This window comes from Helianthus annuus, chromosome 4 (assembly GCF_002127325.2).
Source record: "Helianthus annuus cultivar XRQ/B chromosome 4, HanXRQr2.0-SUNRISE, whole genome shotgun sequence".
In the NCBI taxonomy this organism is placed as follows: Eukaryota; Viridiplantae; Streptophyta; class Magnoliopsida; order Asterales; family Asteraceae; genus Helianthus; species Helianthus annuus.
The window spans coordinates 16,017,438-16,041,823 of record NC_035436.2 but is presented as its reverse complement, the minus strand read 5'-3'; the positions used below and the strand labels follow the sequence as shown (position 1 = coordinate 16,041,823).

The 24,386-nt window shown below is 41.7% G+C and overlaps 1 protein-coding gene across 1 annotated transcript; it reads right to left on the bottom strand.

The window, feature by feature from the left end:
• Positions 1–5,175: 5,175 nt before the first annotated feature.
• On the bottom strand, positions 5,176–6,342 carry LOC110905184 (extensin-like). Its single transcript, XM_022151079.1, has one exon. It carries the CDS (start codon positions 6,340–6,342, stop codon positions 5,176–5,178), a length of 1,167 nt encoding a protein of 388 aa, XP_022006771.1.
• Between the last annotated feature and the right edge of the window lie 18,044 nt (positions 6,343–24,386).

The window sequence follows — 24,386 nt, the reverse complement described above, 5'->3', positions numbered from 1 at the left end:
AATCTCATTACTCCTTTCCAAGGAGACACTTTGAGCAAAACTTTATCGCCAACCTCAAATTTGAGGGATTTCCGCTTACCATCGGCATAGCTCTTCTGCCTATCACGGGCAGCTTTTAAGTGCTCAGTGATTTGGACAACTTTGTCAGTCGTCTCCAGGACTAACTCAGGTCCTGATACTTGAACATCTCCAACCTCGGCCCAACAAATGGGCGTTCTGCATTTCCTACCATATAGAGCCTCAAAAGGCGCAGCCTTAATGCTGGAGTGGTAGCTATTGTTGTATGAGAACTCGATTAGAGGAAGGTGTCTATCCCAACTTCCTCCTAGGTCTATTACACATGCTCGAAGCATGTCTTCTAGGGTTTGAATAGTACGCTCACTTTGCCCATCCGTCTGAGGATGATAAGCCGTACTAAAATTTAACTGCGACCCTAGAGACTTTTGGAAACTTTTCCAGAAGTGAGATGTATATCTGGTATCTCTATCAGAGATGATGGATACCGGTACGCCATGCAGAGCTACTATCTTATCCATGTACAGTTGAGCTAACATGTCAGAACTGAAAGTTTCTCTTATGGGTAAGAAGTGGGCTGATTTAGTCAGTCGATCCACTATCACCCAAATGGTATCATTTCCCTTTGGCGTTTTAGGTAACTTGGTAATAAAATCCATCGTTACCATCTCCCATTTCCAGGTGGGAATTTCAGGTTGTTGCAGCAAACCTGCCGGTTTCTGATGCTCAGCTTTAACTTGAGCGCACGTCAGACATTTAGCCACATGGGTGGCTATAGACTTCTTCAAGCCTATCCACCAATAATTTGCCTTTACATCCTGGTACATCTTGTCCGCTCCAGGATGAACGGAATATTTAGAATTGTGGGCTTCCTTTAGGATGACGTCACGAAGACCTCCATAAATAGGAACCCATATCCTCCCATTCAATCTCAAGATTCCGTCTTTTCCATAGGATAACTGTTCTTCAGTCACTCCGAGGTTCTCATTTGGGTAGTTAGCTTCTAGCACTGCTTCTTTCTGTGCAGCTAACAACCTTTCGTGAAGACTATTCCTGACTTCAATGCTTTTAGCATTGATTCGGATTGGCTTTATCCTTTCCTTTCTACTGAGGGCATCTGCGACTACATTGGCCTTACCTGGATGGTATCTTATTTCGCAATCATAGTCATTTAAAGTTTCCATCCATCGTCGCTGCCTCGTGTTCAATTCTTTCTGGTTGAACAGGTGTTGCAGGCTCTTGTGATCAGAATAGATCACACATTTAGTGCCATACAAGTAGTGCCTCCACAACTTTAGTGCAAATACAACAGCACCCAATTCCAAATCATGAGTGGTGTAATTCTTCTCGTGCACTTTCAATTGTCGCGAAGCGTAGGCGATAACCTTGCCTTTCTGCATTAACACACAACCCATCCCGGTGTGTGACGCATCACAATATACCACAAATTCATCAATTCCATCAGGTAACGTCAATACAGGAGCGTTACTTAATTTCTGCTTCAAAGTATCAAATGACTCTTGCTGCTTAGGCCCCCAATTGAACTTGCTATTCTTGCGAGTCAGCAAAGTTAGAGGTGCTGCAATTCTTGAGAAATTCTCGATGAATCTCCTGTAGTATCCGGCTAAACCTAGGAAACTGCGAATTTCCGTAGGCGTCTTTGGCTCTTGCCAATTCATGACGGCTTCAACTTTAGCGGGATCCACTTGAATACCACGCTCACTGACCACGTGTCCAAGGAATTGGACTTCTCTTAACCAAAACTCGCATTTTGAAAACTTTGCATACAGCTTTTCTTTGTGAAGCAGTTTTAAAATACTACGGAGGTGCTTCTCGTGATCAGCTTTACTCTTGGAATAAATGAGAATGTTGTCAATGAAGACTATGACGAATTTATCCAAGTAAGGTTTGCAAACGCGATTCATGAGATCCATGAATGCGGCAGGTGCGTTTGTGAGCCCGAAAGGCATCACTAGGAACTCGTAATGACCATAACGAGTCCTAAACGCAGTTTTGTGAACGTCTTCTTCCTTAACCTTCAACTGATGATATCCCGACCTTAGATCTATTTTGGAGAAGTAGCTTGCCCCTTGGAGTTGATCAAACAGATCGTCGATCCTGGGTAGGGGATACCTATTCTTAATGGTAACCTTGTTGAGCTCTCGGTAGTCGATACATAGACGCATCGAACCATCTTTCTTCTTGACAAATAGAATCGGTGCTCCCCAAGGAGACGAACTAGGTCTAATGAAACCTTTAGCCAGCAAGTCATCTAACTGTGTTCTCAATTCTTTCATCTCTGTTGGCGCAAGTCTATACGGTGCCCTAGCAATTGGTGTAGCTCCAGGAACGACATCGATTTTGAACTCTACTTGTCTGTCTGGTGGCAAACCAGGCAGTTCTTCTGGGAATACTTCAGGGTATTCGGATATAACCGGGATATCTTCAATCTTCGGCTTTTGCTCATCAATGGTTACTTATGCCATATAGATGACACAGCCATTCTTCAAACATTGGGATGCCTTGAGCATAGACAACTGCTTAGGCAATCCGTGACGAGTATCTCCCTGAATGGTGAGAGATTCACCAGATGGAGTCTTGATTATTACTTGTCTTCTACTGCATACAATCTGGGCTTGGTTATGTGATAACCAATCCATGCCCAATACTACATCGAAACCAGCTAACTTGAAGGGTAGCAAAGATAGAGGAAAAGAGTGGTTCCTAATGGATATAGCACATCCATCTAACACAGTGGAAACTGTTTCTAAGGTACCATCTGCTAACTCTACCTCATACTTAGCACTAAGGGTTTTAACAGGCAATCTTAATAGTTCACAGAACTTACTATCCACAAAAGATTTATCTGCGCCTGAATCAAATAACACCCTTGCGAAAACGTCATTAATAAGAAACGTACCAGTTATGACGTTATCATTTTGGATGGCATCCTGAACATTCATCTGGAAGACCCTAGCGTTGGTCTTCTTTCCTTCTTCAGCCTTCTTAGCGTTCTTCGGGCAGTTAGTCTTTATGTGCCCCTTCTCATTGCAACTAAAACAAGTTGCATCTTTTAACTTCTTACATTCAAGAGTCCGATGTTCAGAGGACTTGCATATCCCACACTTTTTAGGCTGGGATCCTTGCTCAAACCTGCACCTCCCAAAATGGTGCTTCTGACAAGTCTTGCACTTGGGCCTATCGCCCGATCGGTTTTCATTCTTCCTGGCCTCAGAGCCCTTCTTACCATCACGGTTTCCCCTATGCCTCTTGTTAGATCTATGAGAGTTATCATCTTCTCGTTTCCTCTTGTCAGATTCCGAACTTCTTAGGGCTCTCTGTCTCGCTGCATCCTGAGTGAGAGACTGAGATAAGTCGGTGACAGATCGAAACGTGACTGGTCGCGAGGCCTTCACACTGGCCTTGATTTCAGGGGCTAAACCCCCAATGAAACGCGCGATCCTTTTCGGTTCAGGGGTTACCAGGTAAGGTACCAATCTGGATAAGGTGTTAAAGCTGGTGAGGTATGCTTGACAATCTAGGTTCTTCATGACCAAGGAAAGAAAATCAGATTCAATACGTTCAACCTCATGCTGAGGGCAGTAGTTTTCCTTGATAAGAGCAACAAACTGCTCCCATGACATGCTATACAAAGTAGCTTTCCCAGATGCCTGGATTAACGCTCCCCACCAAGCCAACGCCTCACCCTTGAAGGACTGTGATGCAAACTTCACCATGTCCCTCTCAGCACATCCACTGATGTCTACCACAGTCTCAATCTCATCAAGCCATGTCATACAGTCAACAGCCCCTTTCTCCCCTGTAAACTCTCGAGGTTTACACGACACAAAATACTTATACGTGCAGCCTTTGGCACGTGGGGTTTCATCAACCACGAGCTTTTTAGGGTGAACACTGTTTTCGTTGGAGGAATGACGATCCTCATCTTTCTTTGGTTTGGGAGAAACAGGTGGCGGCTTGTTGCGAACTTCAGAATGGTTCTTTGGCTTAGTATGAGGTGTAGACAGGATTCTACTACGGGTTTCACTGAATTCACTGTACTGACGAGCTAAAGCTTTTTCAACAGCTTCATTTACAATAGCCTTTAATTCGGCACTGGTTACTAGGAACTTTGCATCATCACGGTTCTCAACCGGATGGCTATTGGCTTCTTCTGATCTGGTCATGTAGCTTCAACACTACATATAATTAATAGACAAGGTTTTACTTAATGGCTCTTTTTATAGTATTTTATGTTTTATTAACCAAGGTTTTAAATTGCCATTTTAGGTTAATTTTGTTAAAACATCAGGATGTTATTATCCTATAATACTTTTATTATTGGCACACAAGGCCTAGTCACAAGGACAATTAAAATATTACAATAACCAAGATTTTACAGTATCTAGGTGTTTTAGGTCGAATCATAGTTCTATACCTTTAATTAACAGGGAGTCATGAGCTACCACTGTCCTTAGTCACGGAGGACATTTAATTATTGCCCATAGGCACTTCACTTTTAAAGAAGTGGTTTAACTAATATTAAGGGAATTCAGAAATTAACCCAATATATATATGGCCTGTGTGACTTCACTGATTCACAGTTTGCCAAAAGCATTAACATACTAGATGTTATTAATTGGAATCTATTATGTGGGTTATACCATCTTGGCCAGGTTTTAATAACACTAGGGCTAGGTTTTACCTCAAGATTCTTTTATAATCAACGCAGATTAGTCCTAACTGGAGATGTTAATTATAGATCTTAATCTAATTATGGAACTACCATTTTGGCTTTGTTTTATAAAGCTAGGTCTAGGTTCTCTTTAGATTTTACCAATTAATTGCAATGGCAGATCCTTTTCATAATTTATTTATTTTCATAATTTAAGCATGCAAGTAATAAAATAAAGCTTAACTTAACATCTCACACATAGTTCAAGACAGTACAACAATTGCCCAAACGAGACTTCTACAAAATAAAAAAAATGCCCACGCAGGAGCGGGAAACAAGAACAAAACCCACGCAGGGGTTAACTAACCAAACTTGCTCACGCAGGAGCGGAATACAAATAACAATAAGCTCACGCAGGAGCTGAATACTGAAATAACAAGTCCACGCAGGGACTGAATGATAACATAAGTAAATAATAAGGGTTTTCAATGACCCCTTCGCTTTGACTTCCCTTTAAGCAAGTCTGACAGCCCCTTGAAAAATCCTTGCCGCTCTTTGCGGTCTTCACGAACTTCTTGTTCAACTTGGCTTAGCCTCTCAAGGACTTCCTGCTGAATCGGTGGTTGAGGCGGCTGATACACCGGCGGAGGAGGTGGCTGATGCTGGTACCCATAAGTCGGGTAACCAGTAGTCCAAGGCCCTCCGTATGGTCCTTCAGGATGTAGAACATTGTAATCCCGAGCTACCTGATATGGATCTACATCTGCATATCCATAGTTGTAGTTGTAGTGAGTGTGCGCCGGCTGCTCAAATGGGTTGTATGTTGCTGACCCAGCATATGTAGGAATCGGGTTATCGAAACCCAAAGGTGGTACCATAGGTACTGAGTTAACCTCTGGAAGAGGGCTTGACGGACCACCATTATATGGGTCCTCATCCTCCTGAAGTGGCGGGTAGTGGCTGCCACTTGATGGCTGGGGAGTAGCAATCCGAACTCCACCTCGCACGGACATTCGTGCGGTTGACCTTCTTCGCCTCGGTGGTTCTGGAGGCGGTTGCTGCGGCTCTACTGGCGGTGGTGGCGGTGGCGTAGCTGCCACAAACTGTTGACCCACTGAAGGATCCTGTTGCTGATCATGATGCGAGTGCTCAGACGGGGTAAAATACCAATCATGCTGATTGAATCTCTCCATGAAACTGTCCGGTCCTCGATGCGGTGATCCATGAAAGGATGACCCATCTGATATTTCAATTGGGTGATTCGGGGTTCCCGATGCAGGTTCCACGGGATCGGTGTCTTCATCCATGTCGTTTTCCTCAGAAAAGTGATCTCCTGGTCCAAGTGGGTTAAAACCCACTGGTGCAGGTAAAAGGTTAGCCGGGTTAAACCGACTTTGGAAAACGGGTGTTGGGCTGCCAAAAGAATGGTGAGAGTTGGATCTTTGGAGAGGTATGAATGCTGGAGGTTGGTTATTGGGCTCGTTTTCAGAATTGGGCCCGAACGAATGTTGGTATGACGGAGAGGAGCTAAGAGATACCGATCGTCTTCCAGGTTCGACATAGAGCCTCCATGGCTCTTGCGGGCTAGTGCTCATGGTGATGGAAGGAGTGCGTCGATGCGATGGCCCGGCCTCGTGATCATGGCCTGTCATGTGTCCTTTGCCTCGACCGCGAAGGAATCTGGGTGGCATGATGACCTACATAAAATATTTAGATAACAGCAATATAATAAAAGACTCAAAAATTAAAACAAATTTTAGAGTCGGTCCTATGTTCAATGTCTAGACTTGGAACTCGAAGAATGTGCAAATTTGTGCACTGAGATTAAACACAAAAAGGCTAGTGTTTAATTCACTCAGTGTTGGCTCTGATACCAACCTGTCACACCCCTAATTTCCACGTGTCACCGGTGGGCCCGGTGGGGGATTACGTGACGCAGTTGATATCAATATATGTCAAACAACACAAATTTATAATGCACAGCGGAAGCAAAAGATAATAGATTTATTTCAACTATTAATTGTAATATCAAGTATCACAACCAGTCAAAATAGATCCACAGGCGGATCGAAGTAAAAAGAAAGACATTGTTCAACAGATTACGCATCCCAACAGCTTGCGAGACTCTAAGATGCTAAGGAGAAACCAGCCTATTGCGTATAGCACCTGCACTTAATCTTTTTGGGGAAAATACGTCAGTTTGCACTGGTAAATACAATTTAACTGACTCATTTTGAAAATATTTGAAAGTTTGGTTTTAAATGCACAAGGCACAAAACATTTTATAACTTGGAGATAATTAAGCAGAATTAAACTTGTAAAAGATTTACATGTTTGTTGACCGTTCAGTCGCCCGAGTCGTGTCGGGTTTAAGGTTAAATGACACACCACATGGTATAGGTCCGTGGCGGGAAGCCAACGTTAATACCTTAAAATAATAGACAAAATACCGGGTGTACGCCTACACCCGGCAGTCGAGGTCGTGGCCAAAAATGATGCCAAGGATATCCGGGACATGGTCATTAAGCTCCCAAAGGCACAAGAAACAAACAACACTAAATTTTAAACGGGTCCCATTGGTAATACCCAACTACTAATGAGATGGAACCAACCGCCCGACCAAGCGGTATATTATATACCGTACCCCCAAGCCCGTATAAGGGAAAATAAGTTAAAAGTATTTACCTGAGCAAGTATAACCACAATTTCAAAAATGCACGTGTCTTTTACTGGGCTCCTATTCTGGAACGAAGGTTATAATAACCTATTAGAATCCTAACGGGTCTTTTAATATAGCTTAAGCTTAGACCGGTTAGTTTCAAAGAGTAAATATGGTTTAATCGCGAAGAGTGCGAAAACCGGGGAGGAATATGATTTAGACCCTACAAGCTTGGATACTTGTATTATATGGGTAATCTAAATATATTCTGAATTTTGAGACTTAGATGATATGGTTTGACCCGTTTCGGCTAATACGCGTGAACTAGTCACATAAGCCGATCCGAACGCGAAAATGCGTAACGAGTAACCATATAAGTCATATGCAAGTTTCCTGGGATTATATGCACAAAATATGTTGTAATATCAGAATGGTATACCCAACTATGCCCCAAATGCTTTTATACGCCAATAACGCCTCATAAGGGCATTTTAGTAATTTTACATAGGCTAAAAAGGGTAAAATGGGAAATCTGAGTCTCTAACTTTAGGCTACTGATATAATGTATATTTTTATAAAATATATCAGTAGGTATTAGACCTTTTATATAAAACCTTATTTTTGACATATACTATGTCGTAAAAATGCCTAAAAAGGCGATTTGAAGCCATTTCCGGGTTTTTATAGAAAAGCTGATATTTTTATATCTCCAGAAGGTTCAAAATAATTTATTTATCATAACTAATCAGTAGGAATTGGTTTGAGGTCAAAAGGATTAGTAAAACTCATTTTATGGCTAAAAAGGGTATAACCGGCATAAACCGAATAATTCTTAGAACACTAGGTTAAGCTCAGCCTAAAAATAAATAAAAATCTCAAAAAATCCCAAAATATTATTTTATAACAGAGGGTATAAGATTTGGTATAAAAATTTGGGTTTTAATAGGCCATACGTAATTTACGCTAATTAACTAGTAAAGAAGCTCTTAATTACGCTAATGGGCATAACTCATGATCTAGACCTCAAATTGATACCAAATTTTGGGGACAACTTTATATTTCAGTATCTAAGGTGTCTACCCTTTTACATTTTCAAAAGTCATGATTTTTGGTCATTCGGGCATAATGGTCAACATATGGCATTTAGCGGAAACATGCATACGAACTAGATGTCTAATGAACCACATTGTATAATCACAGGAGGATATACTAACATGTTAATAGGTTCAAAAGAAGCTCTAAGGCAGATTCAAACTTGACTAAAACGGGTCAGAACTGAAAGTCAAAGCGAAAGTCAAACTATGCGACTTTCGGTTCCGAACCGGGTCTAAACAGAAAATTGTCGAGTTGAACATGTTGGAACATGTTCTTATACTTATTACCAAGTTATATTAATTTTCAATCAGGTTACATACAACCTACATTGCTAATTATGCGTTAATTCAAAGATAAGCATCCTGTTGACTTTTTCTAATTAGCTTTGACTCGACAATTAGCATGTTTAGAGTGGGATTCTGGAAATACCCTTTTAAGGGTTTGTTACCCACTTAATTACCTTCCTAAAGGTACTTTTAATTCGTGATTAGACAAAGCACATTATGCTTAATCACGAAGTCAAACCTTAATTACGACGGTTTGACTTATGCTTAATTAACTAAGCTAGAAAGGATTAGAGAGGGTTAAGGACACTTACAAGAGTCCTAAGTTGATTTAGAGAGCTTAAGAAATTGCCTTGATGACCAGAGAAGTTCCAGAAATGCTTAGCCAAGTTCTCCAAATGAGCAAGTTCAAATGGCCAAGCTTGAACTCTTATTTATAGTGAATCCAAGTCTCTTGGATCATGCCAAGCATGTCTAGTGATGTTGTATGATCAATCCATTTGTCCCTAAGGGTCTAAAAACAGCCTAGGAAGCCCATAGAAACCAAATTTTACGTTTTAAGTCGGTTATAAGCAATGGACAGGCAGCTGTCCAAAAATTACTGCCAGCGACGGTCTTACGGACCGTAAGCTTCAGGCCTTACGGTCCGTAAGGACCTCTTGCGGACCGTATGATAATCACCTTGCGGACCGTAACCGACCTTGCTGAAACATAGTTCAGGTGCTTAGCTTACGGACCGTAAGCCTAAGGCTTTGCGGTCCGTAACCAACCCAGGCGGAGCATAAATCAGGCCCCTTGCTTACGGACCGTAAGCCAAGGGCTTTGCGGTCCGTAAGCGATGGTCAGAAGACAAAATTCTTGCAAACTTTAAAGTCTTGACCATGCATTACAAAACCGAACCATGACTAACTTTTGCAGCTTGTGGGACCACCTGGCCAGCCTTTGCATGAAGAGAAAGCTCTTACATGTCCCCCATTTCAAATTCTCATTCAAGTCTTGGCAATTGACGGATATTTCAAAGAAGTGGGTCTTGAAAGTTTTTATAGAACTTGGCCATTAAATAATTAATGTAAATCACAAGGATTTTATTAATTTAGGAGTAGTAACAACCTACACTTCCATAGTCCTTTATAAAGATGGAACTTTATTTATTTGAGAGCAACCGGTTATCGTACGAGACGATCATCAATTGATTTAAGGATCTTGGGATTTATAAAATGTCGGGTCGCTCAGAGGTGATTTAATAACATGTCGCCCTTGGGTCGTTCAGCGGTAATTAAAATACATAACGCCCTTTTTAAATAAATCCTACCACGTATCTCTTTATTAAACCCGGTTTCTCTGACACGTCTGTCACAGAGGACACGTGTCTTTATTTAATTGGACAGGAATTTTCGAGGTGTCACACAACTCTTACTCTTGTGTCGTATCTTCTTTCACTCAGCGCACCCGAACAACCAGCCTGCCTGTACGTTCAAAATGTTTATGGATTGCAAGCCACAGACCTTCAGCGGGACGGAAGGGGCTGTGGGACTATTGAGGTGGTTCGAGAAAGCTGAGTCAGTGTTCGCTATGTGCAACTGTCCCGTGGGGGACCGCGTGAAGTATGCGACAGGCACGCTTGAGGATGGTGCCTTAACCTGGTGGAATGCCCAGGTTCAGCTGCTGGGTATTGATGCAGCAAACGCTACTACTTGGGACGACTTCAAGGAATTAATGAGGGAGGAATACTGTCCCCGGGATGAGATACAGAAGCTAGAGAACGAGTATTACGATTTGAAACTGGTGGGGTCTGAGGTTGAAGCGTATGTGAAGCGATCGTATGAGCTGGCTGACTTGTGTCCGAATTTGTCTCGACCTATGTCTCGAAGGATCGAGTTATTCATCAAGGGGTTACCTCCACGAGTGAAGGGTTTGGTTACCGCTGCAAACCTCAATAACTTGACCCAGATTGTCCGGTTGACTCACAAGATTATTGATCAGGAGGTGGAAAGCAACTCACTGCCACCGCGTGTTTCTAAAGCTACTACTGCCGCCACTACAGCCACTACTCCTGTCACTGATGGCAAACGCAAGTGGGGTGATATGGACAAGGCGTCCAACTCGGTCCAGCCCCAAAGGAAGGCAGATACTGGCAGTACTCGCAGCTTTGGCCAATCATCCTCAGTGAATCAAAATCAGAGACCTTATGTGGGAAAGAAGCCTCAGTGTAACAAATGTGGGTTTCATCATTATGGGCAGTGTGATCGAGTTTGTCGCAGGTGCGACAAGGTAGGCCATGAGGCCAAGGATTGTAGGGCTCCACAGCCAAAGCAGCAGCAGCAGCAGACTCAGTCGAATCAGAGACAGCAAGGGCAACAGTCTCAACAGAACCAGGGAAATCAAAAGGGGTGCTTTCAGTGTGGTGATGAGGGTCATTTTAAGAGGGATTGCCCTCAGCTCAATCAGAATGATGGCAACAATAACAATACTGGGAGCGGCAACAATGGGAACAATGGTGGGAACGGAGCACGTGGAAGAATATTTACTATTGGCGCTGGGGGAGACTCGCAATGATGGCAATGTAGAGGCCGGTACGTCTTCTTTGAATGATCTTTTTCTACTTCGGTTTTATTTGACTCTTGTTTCGATTGGAGTTTTGTGCCTTAGGGTTCAGTCGTTAGTTAGGACTGACTTCCACCTTTCTTGTAAATAAGCATGTAGTAGAACTGACTGATAGTAAATCGATAGAAGCTTCTCATGTTCTTTTTGGTTGTAAACTTGATCTCATGGGTCAAGTGTTCGACATTGACCTACTTCCCAATACTCTTGTAAGTTTTGACATGGTCGTTGACATGGACATGGTTATCTATGTATCACGCAGAAAATTCTCTGCAAAAAAAAAAAAAAAAAAAAAAAGATCGTGCGTTCCCTCTCCCCAGTGGGGAATCCTTATCAGTTTAAGATCATCGTAGTGGTGCCGTTGTTGGCATTGTCACAGTCGTGAAAGCCCAGAAGTGTCTACGGAAGGGCTACTCCGCTATACTAGCTCTTGTCACCGATTCGCCACTTTAAGAAAGGAAGATCGGGTGTCTTCCACTTATCCATGAATTTTCTGACATGCCTTCTGAAGAGTGAGCTGGTTTACTTCCACATCGTTAGGCGGAATTTCAGATTGACCTTATGCAATTTCAGATTCCTTATGGGAAACAGAAATCCCTTAGGTTCGCTAGATACTATCACAGCTTCATCATAGGATTTTCGAAGGTTTCGCAACTTCAACCTCCTTAGCATAGCGGGGAGCTGTGAATTCCTGAGAAATAAAATTGGAGAACGTCTTTGCAGCTTTTGAAACCCAACCCTACAACACGCGGAGCATCGCTTCTATCCGAGGGTACCGATGATCCAGCGAATGCACCGTGGTCATTGGATTTAAGTGGGAGGCATTACTTGGACGGTACCGAATGCACCAATTAGACCGATCACAAGGGCCTCCAGTGCACCCTTGTTTCAATAGAGCTAACCATGTGATGGCATCGCTAGATGGAACTTCCGAACGAACACGGGATTAAGAGAACTATACCCACGCATCCCTGTAGACGAACCTTATCACTTTCACTTGTCATCGCCGCTAGAAGTGAAGCAGTCACAGTTACACGCGTTTGTCGTTTTGCAACACTAACCTTTACCCACCAAACTCTGTTTTGGACACTCGCGCGACCGCAATGTAACGAACCTCCCTGTTGTGCCATGCCGCCATGCACCACTACTGGAAATTACTTCTTGACAACAATTTGCTGGCCAAATCCTTCGGATGTTTAATGGACCCCTGTTTCGCTCGATTCTTTGTACGAACCTCATTAATACCCTGTTTCTTTGATTGGCAACTGATATAACAAAACGCTAACCACCATACCATGATTTCCACCGATCACAAGATTAGCCCCCCAGGCGTTGTAAAGTATCTATAGATCGAGTTCGTCGGAACTCACTTCAAGCCATTGTTTTAGATCAATTTTCGGGACGAAAATTCTTTCAAGTTGGGGATGATGTCACAACTGAGCAGAACCCGCAACAATCCTGATTTCGCACTTCGTTTCTCTCACACTTGGCGCTTGCCAAATTTCGGGACGAAATTTCTTTCAAGTTGGGGATGATGTGACAACCCGAACATTTCAGGTTAGTATCATTTAACCTTGTGGTCTCAACATCTCATTACTTCTTTTTAAACGTTACACGTTCTGCGTTTGTATGATTCGGTAACCATATATTAGTTTAGTGCATCGGGCCACACTTTAGTGTTCATGTTCGAGTGGGCCGCACCCAAAACCTATGTGGCTCACACTTGCAACCGAGAGCCCAATATGAGGCCCAAAACTAAGCCGGATCCCCACCTCCCTTATTTGTAAATATAAATTGCTTGGTTGCTAGTTGGGCAGCTTATTCTATTTGGGCTTAAGCCCATATCGGCCAAGAAAATGGAACCGGCCCAACTCCTTATTGTTTGTTTAGTTTGAGTAATCAGCCCAAAACCATAATCCATATAAGCATACGTATTATATTCCAAATCAAATCCTGTCTAGTTAAAACCATAACAAACCCTATCTCTCCATCTCCTACGCACGGCAGTAGAACCCCCCCTCCGCGTCGTGATCTGATCACCATCATCTTGGTTAGTAATTCGGTATTTTTTTGTTAAGTTTAATTGTGTGAATCTTACTTGTGTAATCTTGATCGCATGAAAGTATACGTGTATAATCTTGTTAGTGAAATCATATCCGTATTGATTCCTATTTGATGAACCTGTTATATGTGATCTTGATTTAATAATTAAAGAAGTATGTGATGAACCCGTACTGATTCCTATAGGTACGTTTATATGTGATAATGCATTGGTTAGACGAATGGTTAGGGTTCTGCGTATGAATGTAACTGTTGTGTTGTTGATGATGATTAAATCCGACTTTTAACTTGTGAATATGGTCCGAGTTTAGGAAGTGGATAAGATCCGACTTTTACAATGTAAAGGGGTCCGACTTTTGATGGAAGATGTTGATCTTAGAATTCTTAATTCAACCAAGACTTTGACTTTATTTCATAAAGTGGCCGACCCATTTAATTGAATTTCACTAAAGGATTATTTCTATTGGACCAAACATCCACCAAATTGTTTGTAACTGGACCGCCAAATGTTATTGTCTTTTGAAACTTGTTCTTGATTAAATTATGATATAGGGAGGGAGCATGTGCATCATGTCAGAAGTATAATTGTGAATATGATGGGTTGATCAGTAGGCACCTTGATGGTGAAAATATGACTCGATTTCTTATCATGTGATAATAATAATTAGATAGTGAATAAGGGTTAAGTGTGGACCGGCATTTAACTGGGCTGCACATGCTGATTTCGGCCGCACCTTTAGTTAAGGGTCACATGGAACGGTTGTGATGAGATATGGGATTTATCATGAATTTGGCCGCCACTTTAGCTTTATGTTGACCGACAACCCTTGACTGCTTATTATTGAAACCATGGCACACTCTATTCCCTTGAATGTTATGATTAAAGGCTCTTTGAGCCAAACAATTTCATGTGATTTTCTCTGACAAGCATTTGTTATACTTAAATAAAGTGATGGATGTGACAACACACGATTTCATTAATTTGGACCACTAAAACAACTATTAATGAATTTACAAAATAGATGCCAAACATATTGATTTATGTAGATGATCATATGTTTATGTGATAATAGATGTAACAGTAGGTTTAACTTTAATGTCCATGAGTGCTACTGATAGTTGACTGTATGGGAATGTGTAGACCGATGATAAATACTTGTGATGCAACTTGTATTCTGGATATGCATAGTGTATTAAGTAAGCATGTATGTAGTACGAACATTCTGTTGCGGGAATAAGCTGTGATAACCTGATTAATGTATGTCATGGTTAACTGTTATAGTTCGGACAACAATGTGCAGTGCAACCTGTGTATTATGTAACAAAATACGTGATTTAATACGATGCCTACTTGTGTAATGTGCGTGTAGAATATAAAGATTTAAGTGATACCCAACTAAATGTTAATGGTATCCATGTTAGGATTGTTTAAAGCAAATTGATCACATAACTAGTCTTACCGAGCAAAACCAAGGTGAGTTCATTGCTCTTTTCTCAAGCATGGATCCCAGTGAAGGGATAACGGGTAACGTTCCGATGAGGAATGCATGGGTAATGGGATGTTGGTTATTGTACTCAGTTTTCTATCATTGTAAGACCACTACATCTACCGGGTCGTTGCTTATAGGGCAACGGGGGTTATTAGTTGATAGCGCTATTAGGTTTGGCACCCTCACGACGTTCGAGGAGAACGGGCGTGAACTAATTACCTTAAAACATGACCAATGCTTTGATAGAGGCATTGGGGTTGGCAATCACATATCATCTGGCCATTCGGTACTCGAGTAATGACAACATCGAAACATCAACTACTATAACAACAAACAACATATCGTTTTATAAACTGTTTTACTCACATGATCGGTAACACAACTTGGTAAACAAACACAAACCTTGAACTCACCAGCGTAGTCTGACACACTTGTTTACATGCTTGTAGGTAACTATTGAAGGAACTTGGGAGCTTGCTGTCTGATGCTGCTGGAGTGGTTATGGTCATAATAAACAGTTATTTTGATTCGGTTTTGATACATTTACACACTTAAACTTTTATGCTTCCGCTCAATACGTTGGTTTTGGTTTAACTTTTCAAACGCTATATTTATTTCAATTGGGTATTTCAATACATTATAACTCGTGTTTGATATGATTGGTGGCTCTTTGTTGGATCGTTGCACCTCCAATAGGGACATACCCTAGGTGGTAATTTGGGGGTGTGACATATGCAACCTCATTCACCTAGATCCCATGTATGTACATAAACAACTTCCATTCATACTAGTATTTATGTAATCCTACTTGTAGCATCATAATCCATGATTCGCCAACCTAAATCATCATTCGAATATTTCTTCTTCCTTGTACATTCACGTTCTTACAATTAATTCATAACCATATTTAGAAAGTTCAGCAACCCATGGAGTCCATTGTATCATTTAAGCATAAGGTACCATTCCTAAAGCATACTACTACCACATGATACTAGCAAATCCAATCTTCTACATGAATCATATCTAAAGCACACTTCTTATGTTAATTCACTATTCAACACACCATTATTACTTCCTACACATATTCATTCATTGTTTACATCCAATCTCATCCAATAATCTCACCTATGCATTTCATCAAACACTTGGTGTGCATGCCATCATTTAAGCATATAGTACAAGTATTTTATGCATACTCTTCCTAGTTCATAACATAGATTATCAATTTCAACTAGAATTATATAACTTTTATACCATTATCTATCAATTACTTCTTACAATCAACATCAAATAGTAACATCACACAAGCATTGAACATGTATAATCATCCATATCATCATCTCTACTACTACAAGTAGGTTTATAAAATTTTCTTTCAATTAAACTAAAATCAAGCATGATTTCCACTCTAGGGAGTAACCCTAACATCTAATTAGCACAAATCATACCACGAATTCATGATTGGGTTGAAACCCTTTTTCTACAATTCACCAAATCCAGAAATTCGACTTACCACTTCACTAGGTATGCTTAGATGATCGATAAGAGGGCTCATGCACTGGATTTTCTTATGATTTTAGGCTTCAATTGCTTGATTTCTTGAGTTTAGGGTTTCCCCCTCCTCCTGCCTTGCTCGATCGATCCCCCAGACACACTCACTGTGTTTGGGGTTTAATTTTTTTTACTAATTTAAGTTTAATCACTTTGCACTTTACCCCCTTCACTTAGTTGCTAATTACAAAATCTAATCTTTAGAATCCCACATTTAGGTACCATATTACTATATATTCTTTAGAATCCCACATTTAGGTACCATATTACTATATATTCCTTAATCACATTAAGTTTATTATTATTTATTGTGTCTTTTATTTTTGGGGTGTTACAGTGAGAGAGGATATCATCTCTTTACTTGAACAGGAGAAAACTTCAAAGAGTTTGTGGGAAGCGTTAGGGAAGAAGTGTGTTGGTAGTAATGAAATTGTTAAAAACAAAAAGAAATTGTTGCGTAAAGAGTTTGATGTGTTCAATTGCATGAAAAATGAATCGGTTTGTAGGATGATCGAGAGATTTGGACATCTGAAGATGGAGCTAGCCAGATATGAAATCTCAAATCCTGAAGAAGAGATGATAGATAAACTGTTTGATGCATTGCCCAATGATCAAGATTGGCAATATTTTGCTCTTATGCTGAAGAATACGATCAAGCCTGGTGATTTAAAAGTTGATTTACTGATTGAAAGGCTTGAAAGTCATGAGTTGGAGATCAAAAGATCGAAAGTCAACAGTCCAGCTTATCAGCAGAATGTGGAACTCTATTACAGAGGGAATATACCACAAGTTGGGTCTCCAAAAACAGCATTCTCTGCAGAAAGCTCAAGTTCGGTGAATAATGAAAGTCTTCACAGTGGATTTCACAGTGGTTCTTCTTCGAACACTTCAGACCAATCTGCTTCAAAGAAACTATTCCAGTGTAATATCGCAGTTGATTTGAAGAATGGGCAGAATTTCAACGAAGAATCGGCAAAACAACAGATGGTTTTCTTGGCATCTGTACTTGAATAGTATGAATGCCTCGTTGCAGGGAAGATTGGCAATACCAATTTGACGAAAGAATATTATGATAAATTAGACCCCGAAGAGATGGAACTAATGGATATTAGATGGTGCATGGCCAGTGCGGTTCGTCGAGCACAGCGGTTCATGGAGATCACGGGGAGAAAGTCAATTGGTGGTCCATCTACCAATCTGGGATTTGATAAATCCAAAGTGACATGCTTCAAATGCAAACAAAAAGGTCACTTCAAGCGCGAGTGCAAAAATGCGTATGCTGCTGATGATTCTGAGAATCCTTTCAACGAAGACTATTACAAGAAAGCGATATACCATCAGAACAAGTCTGAGCCACCAAGGTTGAAACAACAAGAAGAAAAATCAAGAGCTCTTGTAGTTATCTATGACGATGAAGGATATGATTGGAGCAAAGAAGTTTTACCTGAAAAAGATGCTGTTGGGTATGCTTTTGTTGCTGATGCTGATCCTGACAGGTGGTGGAAAGCAGACTATGCTAGGTGGGAGATTGGAAAGTTAGATGAACCTTTCAAAGAAGCTCAAAGAGCCAAACGATGGAATGAAGAGCTTGAATGTTACATGGATCCACGGGGTAATCCGGTTGTCAACCCTTCAAAAGTGGATTTCAAAGCTGTAACAAATTTGCTTCCAAGGCAAGCTACGTTCAACACACGAAGGTTATCTGATAAAGCTTATCTGCCTGATTTGGAAAAGAAAATAAGAGAGGTTTGTGAAGCAAGTCTACCGAAGGTGGTAGAAATGAAGAAAAAGAAAGAAGAAGAATTGAAGAAGTTGATTGAAGAAGTAAAGGCTGTTGCGAAGACTGCTGCTGAAAAGGAACAGAAATCTGAAGAGATAGGAAAGGTTGAAGAGAAAGAAGGAAAAGAGGAAAAGGCAGTGGAAGACAAGAAAGCTAAGAAAGAAGAATGGGTGCTTAAAGAATATGAGGTAAATGAATCTTCTGACTCATCGAATATTGATTTAGTTGATAAAAATGAAAACAAGTGCAGGAATTGCATAGCAGTGTGCAAAGCCTGTACAGAAAAAGTTGACATCATAAAAATAAAAGATAATGAAATGAATAAACTTGAAGATGTTTTAAAAATGAAATGTAAAGAAAGAGTTGAAACAGAAGAAAGTTTAAAATTAAAAGTTGAGAAGCTGACAAAGAAGTGTCAAGATCTTGAAAAAGATAATGATGTGTACAGACAAATGTGTTCAGCAAAATGTGTCGATTGTGTTGAATAAGAATCTAAATTTCAGGATTATGATTCTTTAAAGTGGTCGAGTCAGAGAGTACAAGAAGCTTATGATACTTTGAAGAGCCAAGTCAAAAGTTTTGATCAAAGATTGTCGGAAACTTTAATCATTAAAGAATTGTGTATGAAAGAAAGGTTAAAGAAAAACAAATCGAATTGAACAAATGTGTTGATGAAATTGCTAATCTTAAACAAGTCTTGGCTGAAAAAGAAAAGATTGTTACAAAACTTCAAAGTTATCATAACTCTTCGTACATTCTCGAACGCATTTTTAATATCATACCGGATAACAAAGATACTGATGTCACACCCCCAAATTCCACATGCGGAGTACCATCCGCTTGAGGGCATGACCGACCAGGATCCAGCCACCAATTATACCGAATAATTGAATTAATAACCAAAGTAATACTTACTAACCATACGATTAGCAAATATCAAGTTTAGAGTTTAAAGTCTTAAGTTCAAATAGTAGTAAGTAGCGGAAGCATAAGTAAAACAGTTTTAAACAAGGTTCATAGTTCAAGTTTGTTTGACACCCAACACATGGGTAGACGAACACTACGCATTCCCAAGCAGCAAGCTCCTTAGTCACTGGTTACCTGCAAAGCATGCAGTAAGGGGTCAACAATAATGCTGAGTGAGTTCACTAGTTGTCCAGTTTTAATTACCAAAAACTTGTTTCACCAGTTAATTTATCCGTTTATACATGTCATGGGGAGCTACCCCAAAAGTTAGTGACTAAACTGTTTTTCCAATACCGAACACTAGGTAACCGTTGCGTTTCCGCAGGACGCCCCAATGTCAATGTTCTATCATCATTGACGGATGCCTGAGTACATTAGTTCACGACCGATCCCATACCTTGGCACGGTGTGAGGTTGGTAAGACCTAAATAGCGCTATCAACTAATAACCCGCTCGCCTGGCCCCGGCGACTAATCGGTATTATGTAGTAGGGACTTGAGTGATAGAGTTTCGTTTAGTGCCGTTTGCTGCAATCCGTATAAACAGTAATTAACTAAAGGTTCCCAATAACAAGGGAAGAAAAGTAAGTTGTATCCCTCATAAGGGGATAGCGTTGTTTTTAGTTCCGTTTCCTAAACCACCGGGAACACATGCTTTAGGTTGTGAACTCACCTTGGGTTGCTCGGTAGATTAAGTACCCGGTCAATCACGTTGGTCACCACGTCCTAGCATGGTTACCAAATATGGGTCAAGTCGGGGTACAAGTAATCACGTATATCAAACACGTATAAACACACTTAGCACGCATACAATCAAACAGTTGGGTTATTGGGCCTGCCCTAACACTTCACAAACAAACAGTAACAGATACACATGCAGCCCAGTCAACAGATAGCCCAACAATCCGTGGCCCAATAACACGTAGGCAGCCCAGTCGAGACAAGGGTGGTCTCGACTCGAGAATACACGGTCTCGAGTCGCAACCGGGAGATCTCGAAGAATCACGTTTTGGTCTCGAGTGTGCTGCTTGCGAGTCGCAATCTCAGAGGTCTCGAGTCCAGTCTCGAGTCGAGATCATGAAGTCTCTTGTCGAGACCTTGCCGGTCTCGAGTCCCTGAAGTCCATCTCGAGTTGTCATGCCTTGGTCTCGAGTCGCAACCAAGGGTTCCGACTCGCAACCACAATTACGTGCACCCGAATCCTTCTAGAACCTGTCCACTGTACTAGCCAATGAAATTCTGTTTTCATGAGATTTTGTACTAACCAATAACATTCCACCAACATGTTTTCTTGTCCGGTAATTAATCAAAACATATCAAAACATGCATGTTTTGAATATTCATATCACATTCAACTTGTTCTTCATTATTCATTCACATTGTTCATCACGTATAACCCTCATAACCAACCCGAAACATGCATTTCCAGCCCTACCCTCACAACTTTGGAAGCATTTTCAGCGACATTTACAATCATTAACACATAACTCACGATTTGCATCAAATAGCAACTTAGTCATGCACCAAACCTTATTGAATAGCCTTAACACATCATCACTCTATCATACTTTTAGCAAACCGTTCACATAACAACATGAAGGAACATCGTTAATCACTTAAATCAATTTAAAAATACTACTCATATCATCAAGCAAGCACCTTCATCATAAACAAACAACAGTCTTTATGTATTATACCAAAAGGGACACTAACCAGCTAGATTTAAGGTGTGAGAGTATGGAGGAACCAATGAATAAACTTCAAGACGAGATTCCTAGCTTGAACCGTTGTTCTTGGTTGAATCCGGTGTTCTTGGTTGAATCCGAGAGAGAGAGAGGGGGAAGGAGGTGAATCTTGATTTGTTAAGGTTTAGGGTTTTTTTAGAAAGAGAGAGGGAGAGTGAGTGAGAAAGTGTGAGAGTAAAAAGAGGAGTGTGTGTGAGGGTTTCGGGTTAAGTATGGAGTGGTGCACCGATAATGGGCTAAGGGAGGTTGCGGCCCAACCGGCCCAACCGGTTGTGGTTCACTCGAGACCGAGAGTGGTCTCGAGTCGGGTTGCTGGTCTCGGTTCACTAATATAACACACACACACACACACACATATATATATATATATATACATTATACATACACATAATGCAAGGATCACATAGAACATCAAAAACAATACGCAACTTTCATTTAATAACGCATATATACACACAGATACACAAGATAATCGCTCGGGAAAACCTAGAGTGTCACATTATCCCCAAGTTTTAAGAACTTTCGTCCCGAAAGTTAAGGCAGTCACTGTCAAGCTAGTGTAAGTAAGAACGTTTCAACGGGGTGTCACATCATCCCCCCGTTAGTTTGGAATTTCGTCCCGAAATTCGGTTGTAGCTTCAGTGCTGGGGTTTTCGTTTGGGAACAACTGGGGATACTTGTGCTTCATCTGGTCTTCCCGCTCCCAGGTAAACTCTGGGCCACGTCGCGAGTTCCAACGGACTCGTACAAGAGGTATCTGGCTACGTTAGAGGGTTTTGATCTCTCGATCCGTGATCTCAATTGGTTCCTCAGTAAAGTGTAGCTGTTCGTCAATAGTTAGTTCCTTGAAAGGAATCACGAGCGTTTCATCTGACAGACACTTCTTCAGATTAGATATGTGGAATACGTTGTGTACCGCACTCAGTCCTTCAGGCAGGTTCAATCTATAAGCAACCTTACCGATTCTCTCGGTAATTTCGAATGGTCCGATATATCGCGGATTAAGTTTGCCCCGTTTACCAAAGCGTACCACACCCTTCCAGGGTGAGACTTTAAGTAGAACCCGGTCACCGACCTGGAATTCCAGTGGTTTCCTACGCTTATCCGCGTAGTCTTTCTGACGGTCACGAGCTGCCGCCATGCGTTGTCTGATCTGGGCAATCTTTTTCGTTGTATCTACCACCATCTCTGGGCCCGTGATTTGACTATCACCGATTTCCGCCCAACAAAGAGGTGACCGGCATTTACGACCGTACAATGCCTCAAAAGGTGCTGCCTGAATGCTAGTGTGGTAACTGTTATTGTAGGAGAATTCCACTAGCGGTAGGTGCTTTTCCCAATTCTTGCCAAAATCGATCACACATGCCCTGAGCATGTCTTCTAGGGTTTGGATGGTGCGTTCGGACTGTCCATCCATTTGCGGGTGATAAGCGGTGCTCATATCTAGACGTGAGCCAAAGGATTTGTGCATAGCTTGCCACAACTCTGAAGTAAAATGAGCGTCTCGGTCGGAAATAATGGATGTTGGCACTCCATGCCTTGAAACTACTTCCTTTAAGTACACGTCTACCAAGGTAGAAAACTTATCCGTTTCCTTAATAGCCAGGAAGTGTGCGGATTTGGTCAATCGATCTACTATTACCCAAATAGTGTCATTTCCGCGTTGAGACCTAGGTAGCCCTGTTACAAAATCCATGGAAATTTGCTCCCATTTCCATTTCGGAATTTCTGGTTGTTGGAGTAGGCCTGCTGGTTTCTGGTACTCTGTCTTGACTCTTGCGCAAGTCAAACATTTGCTGACATATTTTGCTATGTGGGCCTTCATGCCAGGCCACCAGTATGTAGTCCTCAAGTCGTGGTACATATTATCCGAGCCAGGATGTACTGAGTAACGGGACTTATGGGCTTAGTCCATCACGAGTTCACGTAAATCTCCATAGAGTGGAACCCAAATGCGCCCTGTCACATAGTAAGCGCCATCTTCTTTTTGTTCTAGTCGCTGTCTCGATCCTCGCAGAGACTCAGCCCTGATGTTTTCCGGTTTCAATGCTTCGACTTGAGCATTACGAATCTGAGTAGGGAGGTTAGACTGAATGGTAAGTTGCAATGCTCGCACGCGCTTTGGTATAGCGTCCTTTCAGCTGAGGGCGTCTGCCACGACATTGGCTTTGCCCGGATGATACTTAATGGCGCATTCATAATCATTCAAGAGTTCAACCCATCGACGTTGTCGCATGTTTAATTCCTTTTGCCTAAAGATATGCTCGAGACTCCTGTGATCGGTGTAAATAGTGCACTTGGTACCGTACAGGTAATGTCTCCATATCTTAAGAGCAAAGATCACTGCTCCCAGCTCCAAGTCGTGCGTAGCGTAGTTTCTTTCGTGCGTCTTAAATTTTCGAGAAGCGTAGGCAATAACTTTCTCGCGTTGCATCAACACGCAACCGAGCCCATGGATAGACGCATCGCAGTAAACCACAAAGTCGTCAGTACCTTCAGGTAACGAGAGTATAGGAGCACTACAAAGGTTATCCTTTAGTCTTTGAAAAGCCAACTCCTGAGCTTCTTTCCACTTGTAAGCAATGCCTTTCTCAGTGAGAGTCGTGAGGGGTTGAGCGATCTTCGAGAATCCCTAGATGAATCTGCGGTAGTATCCTGCTAATCCCAAGAATTGGCGAACTTCGGTTGGAGTCTTGGGCGTAGGCCAATTCTCTATTGAGTCGATCTTGGTGGGGTCGACGTGGATTCCGTCCTTATTGACCACATGCCCAAGGAAATGGACCTCTCGAAGCCAGAAGTCACATTTCGAGAATTTAGCGTACAATTGCTCATTGCGTAAGAGTTCGAGGATAAGGCGTAGGTGTCGTTCATGCTCTTCTTGACTTTTCGAGTAGATCAGGATGTCGTCGATAAACACAATCACGAATTTGTGGAGGTAAGGCTTGCACACTCGGTTCATGAGATCCATGAAAACCGCAGGCGCGTTAGTCATTCCGAAAGGCATGACGAGGAACTCGTAATGGCCATAACGAGTCCTGAACGCAGTCTTGGAGATGTCTTCATTACGAACTCTCAGCTGATGATAGCCTGATCGTAGGTCAATCTTAGAATAGTAGCTCGATCCTTGCAACTGATCGAATAGGTCGTCGATGCGCGGGAGAGGGTAACGATTCTTGATGGTAACTTTGTTCAGCTCACGATAGTCGATACACATTCGGAATGTGCCATCCTTCTTCTTAACAATGAGTACTGGTGCTCCCCAGGGCGACGAACTAGGACGAATAAATCCCTTATCCAATAGTTCTTGTAATTGCGTAGAGAGTTCCTTCAGTTCTACAGGGGCTAGTCGATAAGGCGCACGAGCTATAGGCGCTGCTCCGGGAGCTAGCTCGATTTGGAATTCGACCTGACGGTGGGGAGGGAGTCCAGGTAGTTCCTCAGGAAATACCACGGGGTAGTCACGTA